This window comes from Trachinotus anak, unplaced genomic scaffold (assembly GCF_046630095.1).
Source record: "Trachinotus anak isolate AG129_WGS33_773 ecotype Australia unplaced genomic scaffold, CSIRO_AGI_Tana_v1 ptg000011l, whole genome shotgun sequence".
NCBI classification, from domain to species: domain Eukaryota; kingdom Metazoa; phylum Chordata; class Actinopteri; order Carangiformes; family Carangidae; genus Trachinotus; species Trachinotus anak.
Window position 1 is genome coordinate 22,362,540 of NW_027273862.1, and position 14,273 is coordinate 22,376,812.

At 40.9% G+C, this 14,273-nt stretch overlaps 2 protein-coding genes across 3 annotated transcripts; both read right to left on the reverse strand.

Annotated features, from left to right (window-relative positions):
• Positions 1-4,260: 4,260 nt before the first annotated feature.
• nsun3 (NOP2/Sun RNA methyltransferase 3) lies at positions 4,261-9,167 on the reverse strand. The gene is made up of 6 exons (XM_071490008.1): positions 8,895-9,167; positions 7,468-7,571; positions 6,862-7,382; positions 6,214-6,368; positions 5,448-5,569; positions 4,261-5,182 (listed from the first exon to the last, which is right to left on the reverse strand). Exons 1-6 carry the CDS (start codon positions 9,030-9,032, stop codon positions 4,846-4,848), a joined length of 1,377 nt encoding a protein of 458 aa, XP_071346109.1. The 5' UTR covers positions 9,033-9,167; the 3' UTR covers positions 4,261-4,845.
• A 1,608-nt stretch (positions 9,168-10,775) lies between these two features.
• LOC139627842 (ATP synthase F(0) complex subunit C3, mitochondrial-like) lies at positions 10,776-13,883 on the reverse strand. Of its 2 annotated transcripts, none has more exons than XM_071488978.1 (5): positions 13,819-13,883; positions 13,419-13,518; positions 12,284-12,355; positions 11,579-11,778; positions 10,776-11,158 (listed from the first exon to the last, which is right to left on the reverse strand). In XM_071488978.1, exons 2-5 carry the CDS (start codon positions 13,455-13,457, stop codon positions 11,044-11,046), a joined length of 426 nt encoding a protein of 141 aa, XP_071345079.1. In that variant the 5' UTR covers positions 13,458-13,518; positions 13,819-13,883; the 3' UTR covers positions 10,776-11,043. The 2 variants fall into 2 exon arrangements, with proteins under 2 accessions (XP_071345079.1, XP_071345080.1); XM_071488979.1 differs by lacking the exon at positions 13,819-13,883 and adding an exon at positions 13,620-13,795.
• Positions 13,884-14,273: the final 390 nt, after the last annotated feature.

The following is a 14,273-nucleotide window of genomic DNA, read 5'->3' on the forward strand; positions in this document are numbered from 1 at the left end:
GAGCCCAAATATTTTCAATATATGCCCAAAAATTTAAACTCCAGGGATGTTGCTGTACCAGACCTGTCAGGCAGTGTCTCATTTATTTGCTATTCTCCCTGCAATGCGTCTAAACTTGAGACTTGAATATATTTGCTTTCAAGCCATATTGTGTCTTTAGTGATTCAAGTATTACAGCAGTGACATCCAACTCCAATGTTTATGGTCCTTTATGTTTATGTTTATTGGTTCCTGTCTTTCAGAAGGAAATGAAAAATGTATAAATTATTGATTTTATTCTGTTGAATAGACTTCATAAATCCCCTTTCCCTTACAAACACAAGCTCGGTATTTTTCACACAGGACAGTGGCGAGAAATGAAGGACTCAGTTATCAACTGTAATTTTAAAGTGGGGCTCAGCACCTCAAATATGACTATTATGGGCTGGTCATGAGATACACTATTCAATGACGTGGGGAAAATAACATACTGTAATTCTGCTATACACCTACTTTTAAACCTACTTCTAATGTTTTCACAGGTATTGTTTTTTTCTTCTTTAGTAATACTGACTGGTTTTAGTTACAGACTGTAAACCACTGTTGGAGTAGTTACCATTTAAGCAGTTACTGACATCGCATAAATCATTTTAATGCAGCCTGCCTGCTTCAAAGTTACGTTTCATTTGTGGAAAAATGATGACTTGATAGTTAAATGTGAAAATATCTGGCGGTTTTCTCTCAAATCTCATTTCTCTGCAAAACTGTCCAAGGCTTTAGTTTTATATCTCCTGATCAATTCTGTCTTTTCCTCAAAGGATAAATGAGTGTCTGGGCTGGGGTAATCTGTCCTGCCTTCACTCTGCTAAGCCTGTGCTTTGTCTTCTCGTGCAGCTGTTATGGATGTCTCCGTCCCTGCAGATGTTGAGAGTTACAGAGGTCTATGAGAGGAACATCCAACAACACAACGACACTTCCTGGTATCGTTTATCAGGGGCCAGACTGCAGTTGGTTTTGAAGTGCTTTGACTGTTTTTTTTTGTTTTTTTTTAACTTCTTTTGACCAGGAGTCCCCTTTGAATTAAAACTGTGGACAATTTTTGAAGAAATGGTAAACTTGGAGACGTACGACTTTTAAATATTGTCCAAGTTCTGCTGTCCTCTGTTAAAAACCTGTCACTCATGATGAAAAGACCTGAATCCACCACAACTCTCTCTGCCAAATCTCAAAACAAAAACACAAACAAGCCCGCTTTTATTCCTCCTTGCTCCAGAGTTTGTTTTGCATTTGGAGTCGGAGCGTGTGACAGGTGAACTGTAGATGAAAGGATGAACATTTCTGTGCTCCTTTCCTTGAGCTTAAGTCACCCTCTCAATTTCCCTCCTGTCCTATTAATTTTCCTCTAGAGCCTGTCTGTGCCCGAGAGGCCATGAAACACTGGAAACACTGAGTAATATTGGTTTTATATCAAGTCAGTCTTCAAATAAAAGCTCTTAATTCTTTTTGTGTGTGATGTATTGCATTTGGATTACACAAAAAGATTCACCTGTCTAGCCAGAAGTGGCAACATGATGACTTGAGCAGATTTTTTTTTTTTTTTTCACATATTGTATCCCAGGTGTGTGGAGGTTGGCACTGCAGGCCCAGTCCTCGTCTATATAAGAATTTCTCTCTCTTGCAGGGACCGGCCTTGTTAATTCTTTGTAGGAGTGCGTGTCTATCCTTACTACATGCCTGTGAGATGCTTCAGTTGGTGTTTGTGTGTTTTTAAAACTTATTTCGAAGCTGTGCTCGCTCCTTCAGCGGTGGTTGAACAGCACTGCGCTGTGCAGGTAACAGGTCTGTCTACAGTGACTGTGCTCTGAAAAACTTAACAGCAGCAAAGGGACGAATAAATACTCGTGTCTACTGCAGAGTCATTTGACCAGGGTGTAAATACCAACTGGACCCTTTTGGATTGCCGTCAAAAGCCCGATGTTAGTGGGTCTCGGCAGGTTTTTTGACCAGTGGAAAAGGGGCTCTGTTGTGACAAAAAGCTGCAGCCTAATTTACAAAACTCGTGTGTGTTTGTGTGACTTGACCTCTACTAGTGTTAATTCTTTGCTGACTTTTCTCCCCTCAGAGATTAGTGGGGTAACAATCAATCAAGAGCAGCAATCCAAGTCTCTCACTTCCACTGATGGAATATTGACAAATGATGACATCTGGAATGAATGATGGATACCCCCAAAAGGCACTAAATCTATAGAGCCACTTGTTAACTGTCCGGCCCACTCAGTGTCAAACGCTTCAAGTCAAACATTTTTCAGAAATAGCAAAATATCAGACTGACAGGTGGTGATTGGAATTTGATTGGATGCTTTTCTAAGCCAGAAAACTTCTGCAGAGTAGCCTGTATATGAAGACATCACATATGTAGAACTGTACCAAGTAATCAACCCACAAACATTAAGAATTCTTCACAGTGGGTTTCACAGCTTTTTTTTTTTTTTTTTTTTTTTGGCTGACAACTGCTTCTTGCTGCTGGAAACCGGGTTAATGAGAGCAGTGAGACTGAACCAAACCGTGCATTTACAGGCTGCGAGCGGAGCTTCAAAGCCTACACGTATTGCTAAATGACGTTCAGTCTGACTGATATATATGGCCGCCCAAATAATTGTGATTCTCAACATTTCAAATCCTTTCTCCTGATGTGTTTTAATCACTTTGTGCACCACTAAAATAATAAAATATTAGTAACAGGAGTAAGGAACATGTCCAAACAGCTAACTCAGAAAATGGACACTCTCAACAGATCTCAGGCCAGATTACTCTGCTTAGCTATAGTGTCCTCTGGCATTCAGGGACCATCCTACACTCCATATCTCTTTCTCATTCTACCCACTGCTCCTACAATTCCTCCTCTAACTTCCCTTCCTCCTCTCCCCTTATTGTCAATGACTGGGGTTTTAATGATTACATCTGGCGGTGCCACAAATTAATTCCTGCCTCTCTGGCAAAAAGCTGTTCCCCACCTGATTATGCAAAGCAGGCCTACATTCTCTCCCTTTGAAGTGGTGGAAAAGCTGCTTAGAGATTCTCCCCTTGAGGAAACACTGCAATAGGAGGAACATCAACAAACCAGAGTTCACACAGAGGTCAGCAACATGGTTAACCCCAATGAAGCCTCACTTCATCTCCACATCTCGCCACTTTTAAGATGTGTTGATGTTGTGGTGGTGTAATGATGCTTTCACATCAGACACTGGAGCTACTTTTCAGAGACACACACAAGTGGAGCAAAAGTAGGGCAGCCAATAAAAATAGCTATATAAATGCATCCAATAACGCTTGTGTCTACGGCCACGCAGAGTGGTTGGATGAAACCAGTGCAAGGCTCTTGCTTTCCTATTTCAGCAATCATATCCCTGACAGTGTGTCATAGGCTCGCTCAGAATCACCAGCCTTATATATTTGGCAGGAAGAAATAAGGGTTTATACACATAACTGCCTCTGCAACAGCATACTTTGTCAGTCTGTTATCTTCAAAATATAAAAACATATGAATTCTTGTGTGTTATTGTCTATAGTTACTTTCAAAACACTTTCAGCTTCTGGACTGCGCTATCACAGCTTGATGAAAAGCCACAACACTGCGATGAAACAGTCGACTTTTCACTCAAGCATGACACAAGAACCGCCCAGGTAATGAGCCACTGTAAGATATGATACTGCCTTCTCAATCACACTTGAAGGAAGGTATGATGACAGATGTGAGATTGCTTCCAGTGAGGCTAAAAGCATGAGCTAATGCAGGGAAGGAACAGCGGGAACGCGGAGAGACACAGTTCCTACAGACGGAAACTGTGTGTTAATTATATCATTACTGCTCTCACATTTCATGGTTATTAAACTCATCTCTCAGACAGGAGACCTTTAGCCTCCTGTTGCGTGCGTCAAGCCTGAAAGCATTAGTTAGTGTTATGACACTTAGATATGCAAAAACAAACACAGGCCAATGAACCTGTCATGGGGTTTCAAATAGAAACTTAAAAGATTCAGTGATGACTTAAGTGCTAATCAAAATTTAATGAAGGCAATCCAACTTACTGACTCAAAGCACACAAGGTGGAGATTCTTAATGTGGACTTCTGTGGTGCTTCTTCTTATAATGTCATATCTCATTTTTTCACTAGTCCTCAAAGAGCATTTCTAAACTCACACAAACTGCAAGAAGCACTCACTCCTAATAGAATAAACTGTGAATGAATTTTTAATAATACAATCTCACACCGTAGAATATTTCAGTCTTATAGTATTTATAGTTTATTATACACCGTGGACACAGTGTGTGTGTGAAGCACTTGAAAAACAGTTCAGTCAGTCAGTTTCACCTAATTGTAAAGCTAATTTAATGAACCATAAATAATAAATAAAAATAATAAACAATGAATAATAAGAAGGTTGCTGAGGCAAATATTTTAGCTACTTGATGTCAGCACCTTTTAAGTCTAACTTGTTAGTAGTAGCTTTATTTTTACACAGCCAGCAGTTCCAGAGGAATCTCATCATCCTATTAACTCTCTTTTAGTTCTATTTTTGGTCTCTAACAACACGTGAGGGAAATATCTGGCTGTTTAGCTGCTAAATGCTCCAGATTTTTCGCTTTAAACAGCTGCCAAAACAGTAAATATCTAAACTACTGCTGTTATTACCTTCCTCCTCTATAAGTGGCACTGGTTAAATTTGTATTAGTGAGTTTGTCAGTTTCTGTGTGTGAATCAGTTCTCTGAGGTACTTTGCATCTTAAAAACCCCACAGGTATCAAAAGGACTTGTGCATGTTCAGCGATTTGTTCCTACATATGTTTTTTGCACAGGATACCCTCTATTTCCTTCTTCTAATCCGGGACAAAAACATGGGTCCCCAGGTCTTGCCGGGTTGAGGAACCACTAAAATGCCAAGTCTGTGGTGATAAGAGGACACAGCGTCATTCTGTGGCTGCGGGCAGGGCTGGAGAGATGTCTGTCCATGACCAGGGTGAGCAGAAGTAAATGTAAAGTATCTGGATAAAGGAACAGCAATCTCCTCCCACAGGTCTTCAAGTTCAGCCTCGGGACAGTTATTCAGCACTGTCTCAACCACAGCATAGTTTTCAGAGCTGGACAGTGTGCAAGTTGAATAGACCACAAGGCCCCCTGGACGCACAGCTAACAGCGCAGACCTGTAAAGAGTAGACAAATATTGCACTGCGATTAATTTGTGTTCTTTTCTACGTAGTGTGTGCAACAGTCCGCACAGGGGAATGTTTCGTAATTCCTCCTCTGAACCAAAAATAATGTTATTTTTCAATTTTGTTTTTACCACTTTTGCACATTAATGGCTATATCACTTATCATGAGTGATAACATGGTGGAATATAGGAGAATACCGCAGGGATCACACAGAGCAGACATTTCTTTTTTTTTTATGTTGGGGATTGAACTCACTGAAGCAGCTGAACCTGGAGCACAGGCAGCCTGGCTCTTTCCTTCAGTCTCTGTTCCCCCTGCTGGCTGCTGCAAGAATACAGCCAGCTCTTGTCATTAGAACATGGAGCATCGACTAAAACCTGCAACAAAGAGGCAGGAACGTAAGTAATTCAGAGTATGAGTCAAAGAGTTCAAGAGTTTAATGGCCGTGAGACACAGAAAGGGTCACAAAAGAAAAGTGAAAGGAGGAAGAAAATGTAAATGGATAATGAAGTTAAAAGCAGATGAAAAGACAAATGCTGCAGGTCTCAAAAATAATCCAAGTTCATGTTATATTTTCCCCACAGCAACTGAATCATCAAGGGACAAATTATGCTCAGTCAGGATGAAAGAAAGACTCTTCACCAAATTGCATCTGTCTTATTAGCCAGTGTAGAAAACTACAACGGCCTCTTCAACTTTACACCTCATCTAAGAATCTTCCCACAGATCTGTCCTCTATGCAAATTTTACAAAATCATATGATTACCAAAATACAGCTTGAATCTGTGCAGTTGATTTGTACCACTCAGTACTTGTCTCATTCTCAAACTTTTCATTTTGTGTTTTCCTGTTTTGTTTTTTTTTTCAATATTTTGTTCCATTATCTGTCTCTTTGAGTCCTCCCAGCCTTTTCTCTGCTTCTTCATGGCTCCTATTTCGAATAAACACCTTTCTTCTTTTCTGTTGGATTTCTGCATCTAGTCACATGCTTCCACAAACATGACAGGAGTTCTTTGCCCACCTTGTCATAAGTTACCGCTTCACTCTGCCCAAAACATCGTCCATCCTGTGCAGACACAATCACTCTGCTGTTAAGTGAGCAAGGCAAAAAAGACTCCAGAGTTTTGGCCAGCCAGTCCCGTCTGTGAGGATCTGGTTCATTACAGCAGAGAAGTGCTGGAACATAACACACGTCAGCATTACTTACTACAAAACAGTCTATTCATGCATGACAAAAATATTCCTTAGAATCAGCAACTTATATGGAAAGTATGCTTTTCATATTTAAAAACAAACCTGAACACATTTCAACAAGATGTTTTTGTGAAAAGCTCTAATGGCTCCTCCATCCTGGAAAACATTATCTCTTGTTCTCTCAACATCCCTCTGCTAATACACTGGCTTATGATTTGCAGTCATTTCCATCTAATTATGTATAACCATTATGATCTATTAAATATATGAGTTGATAAATAAACTTTAATATCAAGTATTATGAAATATCAACTGTCATAAACATTTTATTGCAAGGATATAACTTGATGTATGCATACATACATATATCTACTAATGTATATAGTATATTTAGACATGTGTACTGTACTTCTTTGCATGATATTAATCAAATCAAACAAATGTTTGCAAAGTCCCTTAAAAACACTCGTGTTACCTGGGGTGGCACACTGCATAATGGCTAAGGCTTTTCCCCCAGGGGCAGAGCAAAGATCCAAAACCTTCTCCCCATCTCTGACTTGCAAAGCCAACACTGGAAGCAGGGAGGCAGCATTCAGGAGGTAGTACTGCTTCAGCTGGCCAGGCCTGTGAGGCTGAGAGGGAAATCGCAGTGGATATGGGTGGATATAACACTGTAGTGAAGGACGGGGCAAACTGAGTGACGGCTCTGATTGAAGGTCCTGACTGAGCGAATGAGGGGTGCTGTCAGTTTGGAGAGGGGAGTCATCAGGAGGGCACTTGGAGGTGCAGTGAGGTGACAACAGGGAGTCTTTTCCTTTCTGGTATTTAGAACTGGACGCTGGTGACGGAGCTTCGGAGAGCAACGTGGAGACATCTGTTTGTGGCAGCAACCTGGAAAAGCCCTGTGACTGGAGAATCTGGGTGACATCTGTCACAGCTGTGAAGCGGTTAAGCATGACCCCATATTGCCAAGAGTGAGGGTTCAGGAGCACTGATCTGCAGGAGAGAAGCAACCCCAGTGAAAGACGAGTACAAAAGCTGTCTGTGTATAATCTGCCATATTATTTCAGACAAAATTTACCTTGCAGACACCCACAACTCTCCAAGTTCCTGACTGTACTGCTGGTCAAAGAGGTCAAGTACTGGTTGACATGAAGATCTTTCTTTTTTACGCCTTTTGGATCCCTGTTACAAACAAGTTGTAGGAAAGATGTTTTATAAAAAGGTACAGTAAATCCTAAACAGGCACTAAATTACTTTTACAGAGCCCATAGTATAGAGCTGCACATTTTTACATTATGTGCAACTGTGAAAGCACTCAGATTGGTGGATACATGTTCTGATTCAGAGCTGTGAGCCTTACATTCATGAAAAATACATTTAGACCAAATATTAAGCAAAGCTCCAAAGAGTGTGACTTTGACAGTGACTGATAGGACAGATTGTTGGTGCCAGAGTGAGTATTTCTGAAACTGCTGATCTCCTGGGATTCTTACTCACAACAGTCTCTAGAATGTTTACTCAGAAGGGCGGACAAAAAAAAAAAGAAAGAAAAAAAAATATCTAGTGAACAGCAATTCTGTGAATGGAAACGCCTTATTGATGAAAGAGTTCAGAGGAGAATAGTCAGACTGGTTGGAGCTGACAGAGAGGCTACAGTAAGCCAGACAACAACTCTTTACAACAGTGGTGAGCAGAAGAGCATCTCAAAATGCACAACACGGTGCACCCTGAGTCGGATGGGCTACAAGAGCAGAAGATCACGTTGGTTTCCACTCCCGTGAGCAAAGAACAGAGATCTCAGGCTCGCCAAAACTGTATAGTTTAACACTAGAAAAACCTGCCTGGTCTGGTCTCAGTGATCTGGATTTCTGCTGGGCCATGCAGATAATAGGGTCAAAGTTTGACATTAACAGTGTGAATCCATAGACGTATCCTGCCTTGTGTCAACAGTCCAGGCCAGGCGATGCTGTAAAGGTGTGGGGAATGTTTTCTTGGTACATTTTGGGGCCCATTATACCAAACAATCATGTTTTGAATGCCGCCGCCTGTCTGAGTCTTGTTGCTGACCATTTGCATCCCAATTGCAAAAACATGACTTTGCAATGACTTCCTAACAAGGTGATCAGTGAGTGTTTATTAGTCAAATTATTCAGTTCAGTGAATACAAAAAAAGTCTTTACAGCATACCCTCCTCTGATGTTACCGGATGTTACCCATACTGCACCATCTAGTGGGGATATAAGTCAGCTGCATGACTTTGGCTTGCATTAACTACTAGGGTTTTAAAGTTACATAAAGTGTGAGCCAGACTGGATGGACTTCACTTCTGCTCAGAAAGCAATAATTAGCTGCTGAACCAGAGAGGATTAAAAAGCTAAGTGCGAGCAGCTGTTACAGAAGTTGGCTGATAATAAAAAAAAACAACCTTCTGCAAAACTAGCAAAAGAGACAATATAATGTGCAAGCAATGCTGCAACCAAAGAGCACCCCCTGCTGTTTGTTTACCTGGTTATTACGAGCTCCCCCCGATCCTAAAACACCGCCGGGAGCCGTGTGACGGTGACACGACCCCAACCACCACACCGGTGTCGGCGTTAGCTCTTTTATCCTCCAAGCACCGTAAAACCGAGGAAATGAAAACATTTATCTATACGTCCGGTTCTCTGTTTCTACTGCACCAGTCACATGTATTAATTTATTTTCAGTACTTTCATATGACATGAGCAAACACCAGGCAAATGGGCAAAACGCTTAACACTTACAAGTACGTTCCTCAAATCCGTCCTCCTGCAGCTTGAACTATCATTCAGTTCCACTTTGGTTCCGGGTCAGCGCTGGAAGGTAAAAGGTAAATAAAAATCAGTCCCGTATTGCTGCTTCTTGGAGCAGTTGATAGTTTAAATATATATTTGGGTCTAATTGAAGCTGTTTGTTTTGAAAATATTTCAACTTAACTCAGTTTGTGCGTTATGTACTCCATGTGTTTCCCTGATTAACTGTTCAGGGGGCTCCAGGGCAAAGATTTGTTGTTGGGGCCTGGAATGACCCCACTAGTATGCCAGTTCCCATACGCAGGCAGCCTTGTTGGGAGCACCAGGTGATTTCCCGATGGCCTGAGGGTCTTTTTGGTCTGCCCCATAGACTGTATATAAAAAGGTCAGGTCTGCCCTGAGCGATCAACTTGGGCAGCGATAATGGAATAAATTGTCCAGAATCCAAGCATCAGATGTGACTAATTCTGGCTGCATTATGCAGTTTATGGTCAAAACTCTTTATTAGAAGTTTGAGCATGCCCATTAATGTATGTATTATAAGACTTATAATACATCCATGATCCATGCCCTGCTACTGTTCTGAGATCAGTTATATTGCGCCATATGTGGAAACTAAATTTGTGCTGTCCGCATTAAGGGGCAGCAGAGGCAAGTAAACTCACAAATTACACTGATCTCTCATCTCTGTGCAAGATCCACAGTAAGTTTGAGTCAGAATATTGTTACACAAGTAGAGCAGCTCCTTTCAGCAAAGCTTCTGAGGAAGGTTCTCGCCGCTCCGGGCGAGAGAGAGAAAGAGAGAAGTGATGCTGGCAACCAGAATAGAGTTAGCCAGTTATGTGCACTTTAGGCTGTTTGTTAGGAAATAAATGCCATGACTATTCAAAACCCAAGTTCCTGCGTTTTCCCTGTGTTTCACAACTAAAAGTCCAGACTATGAGCCAGGAAAGGTTAACAGTGAGGCAGAAAATGTGAGTCACTGGAATGTCAGTTACTGGTAAATATGTTGAAGACTACCATAGAAGTGATATTTTTCGTCCATACTACACATTTGATACATTTACTGTGAGTTCAGACAAATAACCTTAATACTTCTTAACCCAGGGGGTGAAAGGTGAAGATGTCCAGGCTGTGTATTTCCTCGACCTGTGCTGTTCCACGCTGCTCTACATTTTCTCTGGATGTACATTGGAAATATTAAGCTCAAACACTTGTTTTTGCCCTAGGCAAACAGTATATTATCCCAGGCAGATAATGGAAAGCTGTGGGATCATGAAAATAAAAACTCAACATACAAGATACTCAGGATGAAAGCTGAGGTCATGAAATAGATTAACTTATTTATTTAACCAGAACCTTGAAGATTAGGTTATTTAAATTATTTAAGTTTTTGATTAACATTTTTTTGTGAACTTGAGCCAAGTAAAGATGAAATCTGTCAAACTGTCAGAGGTGAGTTTTTAAACTTAATGAGCTGTATCTGGAAATTAATCTGGGACTGTTACCTCTGTCGGGTCAAAGTTTCTCTGTGCACAGTGCCTGTCTGAATCTGCATCAACATACACAAATGACCTAAACATTAAACATCCAAAACAAATATACACACACACAATTGAATTAGATGTTTTACTTCTGTTATTGGTTGATGTTTGTTAACAAAAACATTTGCTTAAATATACAATATGATGACAAACCCGTCATTTAAAATGATTTTGATTTGCCACAGTTTCATACATCAGTGTGTTCACACTAATGCACAATAATAACCAACACGATAGACTGTGCCATTGCACCATTGCACCATTTAAGGACATCTCAAACAACTAATTCTCATAAACGCTGTGATGTGTGTATCCCTTTACAGTGAATGCCAAACTGGTTTACATGGCGAACAGAATGAGGAACGCAACCATCAGACAGAAGAGACCCATAGCTTCAGACAGAGCAAAGCCCAAGATGGCATAAGAGAACAGCTGCTGCTTCAGTGAGGGGTTCCTGTTGAGAAAGAGAGAGGCCACTGAGACAAGCTGGAGGTACAAAGTGTTAAAACTGTAAGTGCTGTGACATTTTAATGAGCAGAGAATCTCATAATCTTCCAAGGTTCCCCACAAAAGACTTAACTCATGTGAGCAAATAATTTTGTTATTTTATTTCATAACATGCAAATATACAAATGGAATTTTGGAATCAAGCACACCTCTGTTCGTTTTATAGACATTGCTAAAAACAGTCATCTAATATCAAAAACCTGATCAGCTGTAAGCTACCACCAAAATCCAAATAACAAATTATCATCTATCCAGTAAAGTTGGCTTGGCCATACAAACAAGCTGGGAAATAAGACCAGAATGTTGTATTCCCATCTTGGTTGAGATTTGAAAATGTGCTAAAATCACAGATGATGTGTGTAATTACCTGGCATATCCGATGATAAGGCTACCGAACACGGTTCCAATTCCAGCTCCAGATCCAGCCACTCCCACAGTGGCAGCTCCTGCTCCAATGAACTTAGCAGCAGTGTCGATGTCACGGCTCACGGCACTGGTCTGGAAAGCCCGCACCGCCAGCTGCTGCTGGGAGGCTGCAATACTCTGTGGTGCCAGAAGTGAAGCAGTCTGAAATATTAAAATTAAATTAGGTTAGCAAAAAAATAAATAAAGTAGTAGAGAATCACAAAACTGCACTTAATATTTTTCTGCTATGTATAGAGAGGTTTATTTCTAAAACTAAGTTGGTTTCCTTAGATACCTTAATTGTCATTTGATCTTAAACATCTTGTCTTCTTTGTTGTAACAGTGGCAACCTATGTGCAGCTAACATTTGCCACATAGGCTATCAAGCTCAAGTTAACTGTTGATGCAAATGTCAGTCATCTGCTAACAATTACTGACATTCAACCATACTTTTCAATAAGAAAGATTTAATGCAAGGCATGCTACATTTAGCCTCTAATCCTCCAGTCCCCTTTTTATTTGTCTTCTCACTGTTTGTATGAAAGAACAGGGTAATGGGAATAGCAAAGGAGATTAATGGAGTTGTGACAGCGTCAGAGTGCCCCTCCTCTGTGAACACTCAGTGTCAGTTAATCAGGTGTAATTCCTAGTACAGATGGCTCCTCACCTCTGCTTTCCTGGCATCTGACACTACTGCCGCTGACAGTGGTCTGTACAGTGCCCGAGATCCAGCACGGACCTGTAATACAAAACAAGCAAAACACATTTAGTTTATACAGTTGTGCTCTGATAAGGTGATTTACCGGCATGTTACACTGACGTCTGTCTGTACAGCTTTGAATCAGCTATGAATACATCTACATCTGCTCAAAACAGCGTCAAAAGCATGTGGTTTCATCTACTGTGACGATCAGCTTGCAGTGGTGGAATGTAACTAATTACATTCACTCAGTCCTTGAGTTACTTGTACTTTACTTCAGTCTTGTCCTTTCATGCCACTTTCTACTGCTACTCCATTACATTTCAGAGGGAAATACTGTATTTTTTACTCCACTACATTAACCTGTAGCTTTAGTTACTTTACAAATTCAGATTTTTGCGTACAAACCATATGTAGGGCTTAGAAATGTGATGCTCTGTTATACATTAAACTACCCAACACTATACACAAGTGCATCTGAAACAATTAGTTGGACTGAGAGAAAATGAATGGAAACTACTCTGATAATAGTTTGTCATTTTTTAAACAAATATACCAAATTTCTATGTTTTTAGCTTATCAAATGTGCCGATTTTCTCCTTCTACTTTAAATATTTCAATAATTTTTGGAATTTACTTTTAATACTTTTGACCAATCGAACAATGTTAAGGTGTCACTCTAAGTAATTGTGATGGGCATTTCTCACCATTTTCAGATTTTATTTTTAATTTAATTTAATTTTTTTTTTTTTTTTTACAAACAACACAAAGAGTTGAATAATCCAGAACATAATCAGCAGATTAATCCATAATGAGTTCAGTTTTCAACTGTTTCTCAGTGAACAACATTGAACCCTTTCAATTTAGATGATACAGATTCATATCGGTTTCTAGAGGTTGTTACAATGGATAGACTGAGGTCAGCCCTGATAACGTTCACCACTACAGGACGTCCTTGCAGGTGAGAACACCAGCTGACTTTGGTGGAGGGTCAAAGAGGATACACAGCTAACGCCAGTGTTAGCAGGCTGGCACACGAATCTGTTTTGTCCGTTCATTCCCGTTTTTATATACAGCCTATGGTTCATTCATGCAAACTCACCAGAGAGGGCGTGGAGACGAATTTAGCACAGGCATACATGACGATGGGACGAACTGGTCAGGTCAACCGCAGGGGCCGGGGTCGATTCAGCGTCTGCTGCCTGCAGAAGGGAATAAATGCAACACAGCAAAGAGCAGGTGACTGAACCTGTGACTGGTTTGTTCACGAAGAAAGTACAAAATGATATGCACACACACTCACATATATATATAAGGTCAACTTTAGCTGCAGACCGAGCAATGCCGCTAAAAAAACTGACGAGCTGACAACCAGAGGAGCCGAGCAGTGCTGTGGTCACGACTACGGCTCCGAAGACGCCGAGTCACACAGCGGCGTCCCGGTTATAAACTCCGTATATTGCACTCAATCACAGATTTTGAGAGGAGAGGTCCGCTCTTACCGTGTAGCTGTAGAGGTCGAAGACGCGAGAGGGCTGCGCATGCGCAATGACACACTTAAAGGGTTGATTTCCGGTTTTGTGTCCAAGTCATTTCCCCCATTGGGATCTTGCCCCCCCCCCCCCCCCCGACACTGTGAGCGAAATACGCGTTCACGTAAAGCTCGCCCCCGAGAGGCTGTGCTCGTACCACTTATATACAGTCTATGTATTATAAGACCTGGACACGGCGCCGCCGCTCAGCTTTGCAGCCATTTTTTTCCAGTGTCCACTCGAAAAATCCCCAAAGAGCGCAATAGTAAAAGAGAGGCCTGTAAAACTTTCAACAGGACACCTCCAGCTGTGCACACAGCCAAATATCAATCTTTCTCTTCTACATTTTTAAGCCATGGGGTTTTAATCTTTGTAAAAGTTTTTCAAAGCTCAGAAAAAAAAGCCCTGAGTGACGTCACCACTGT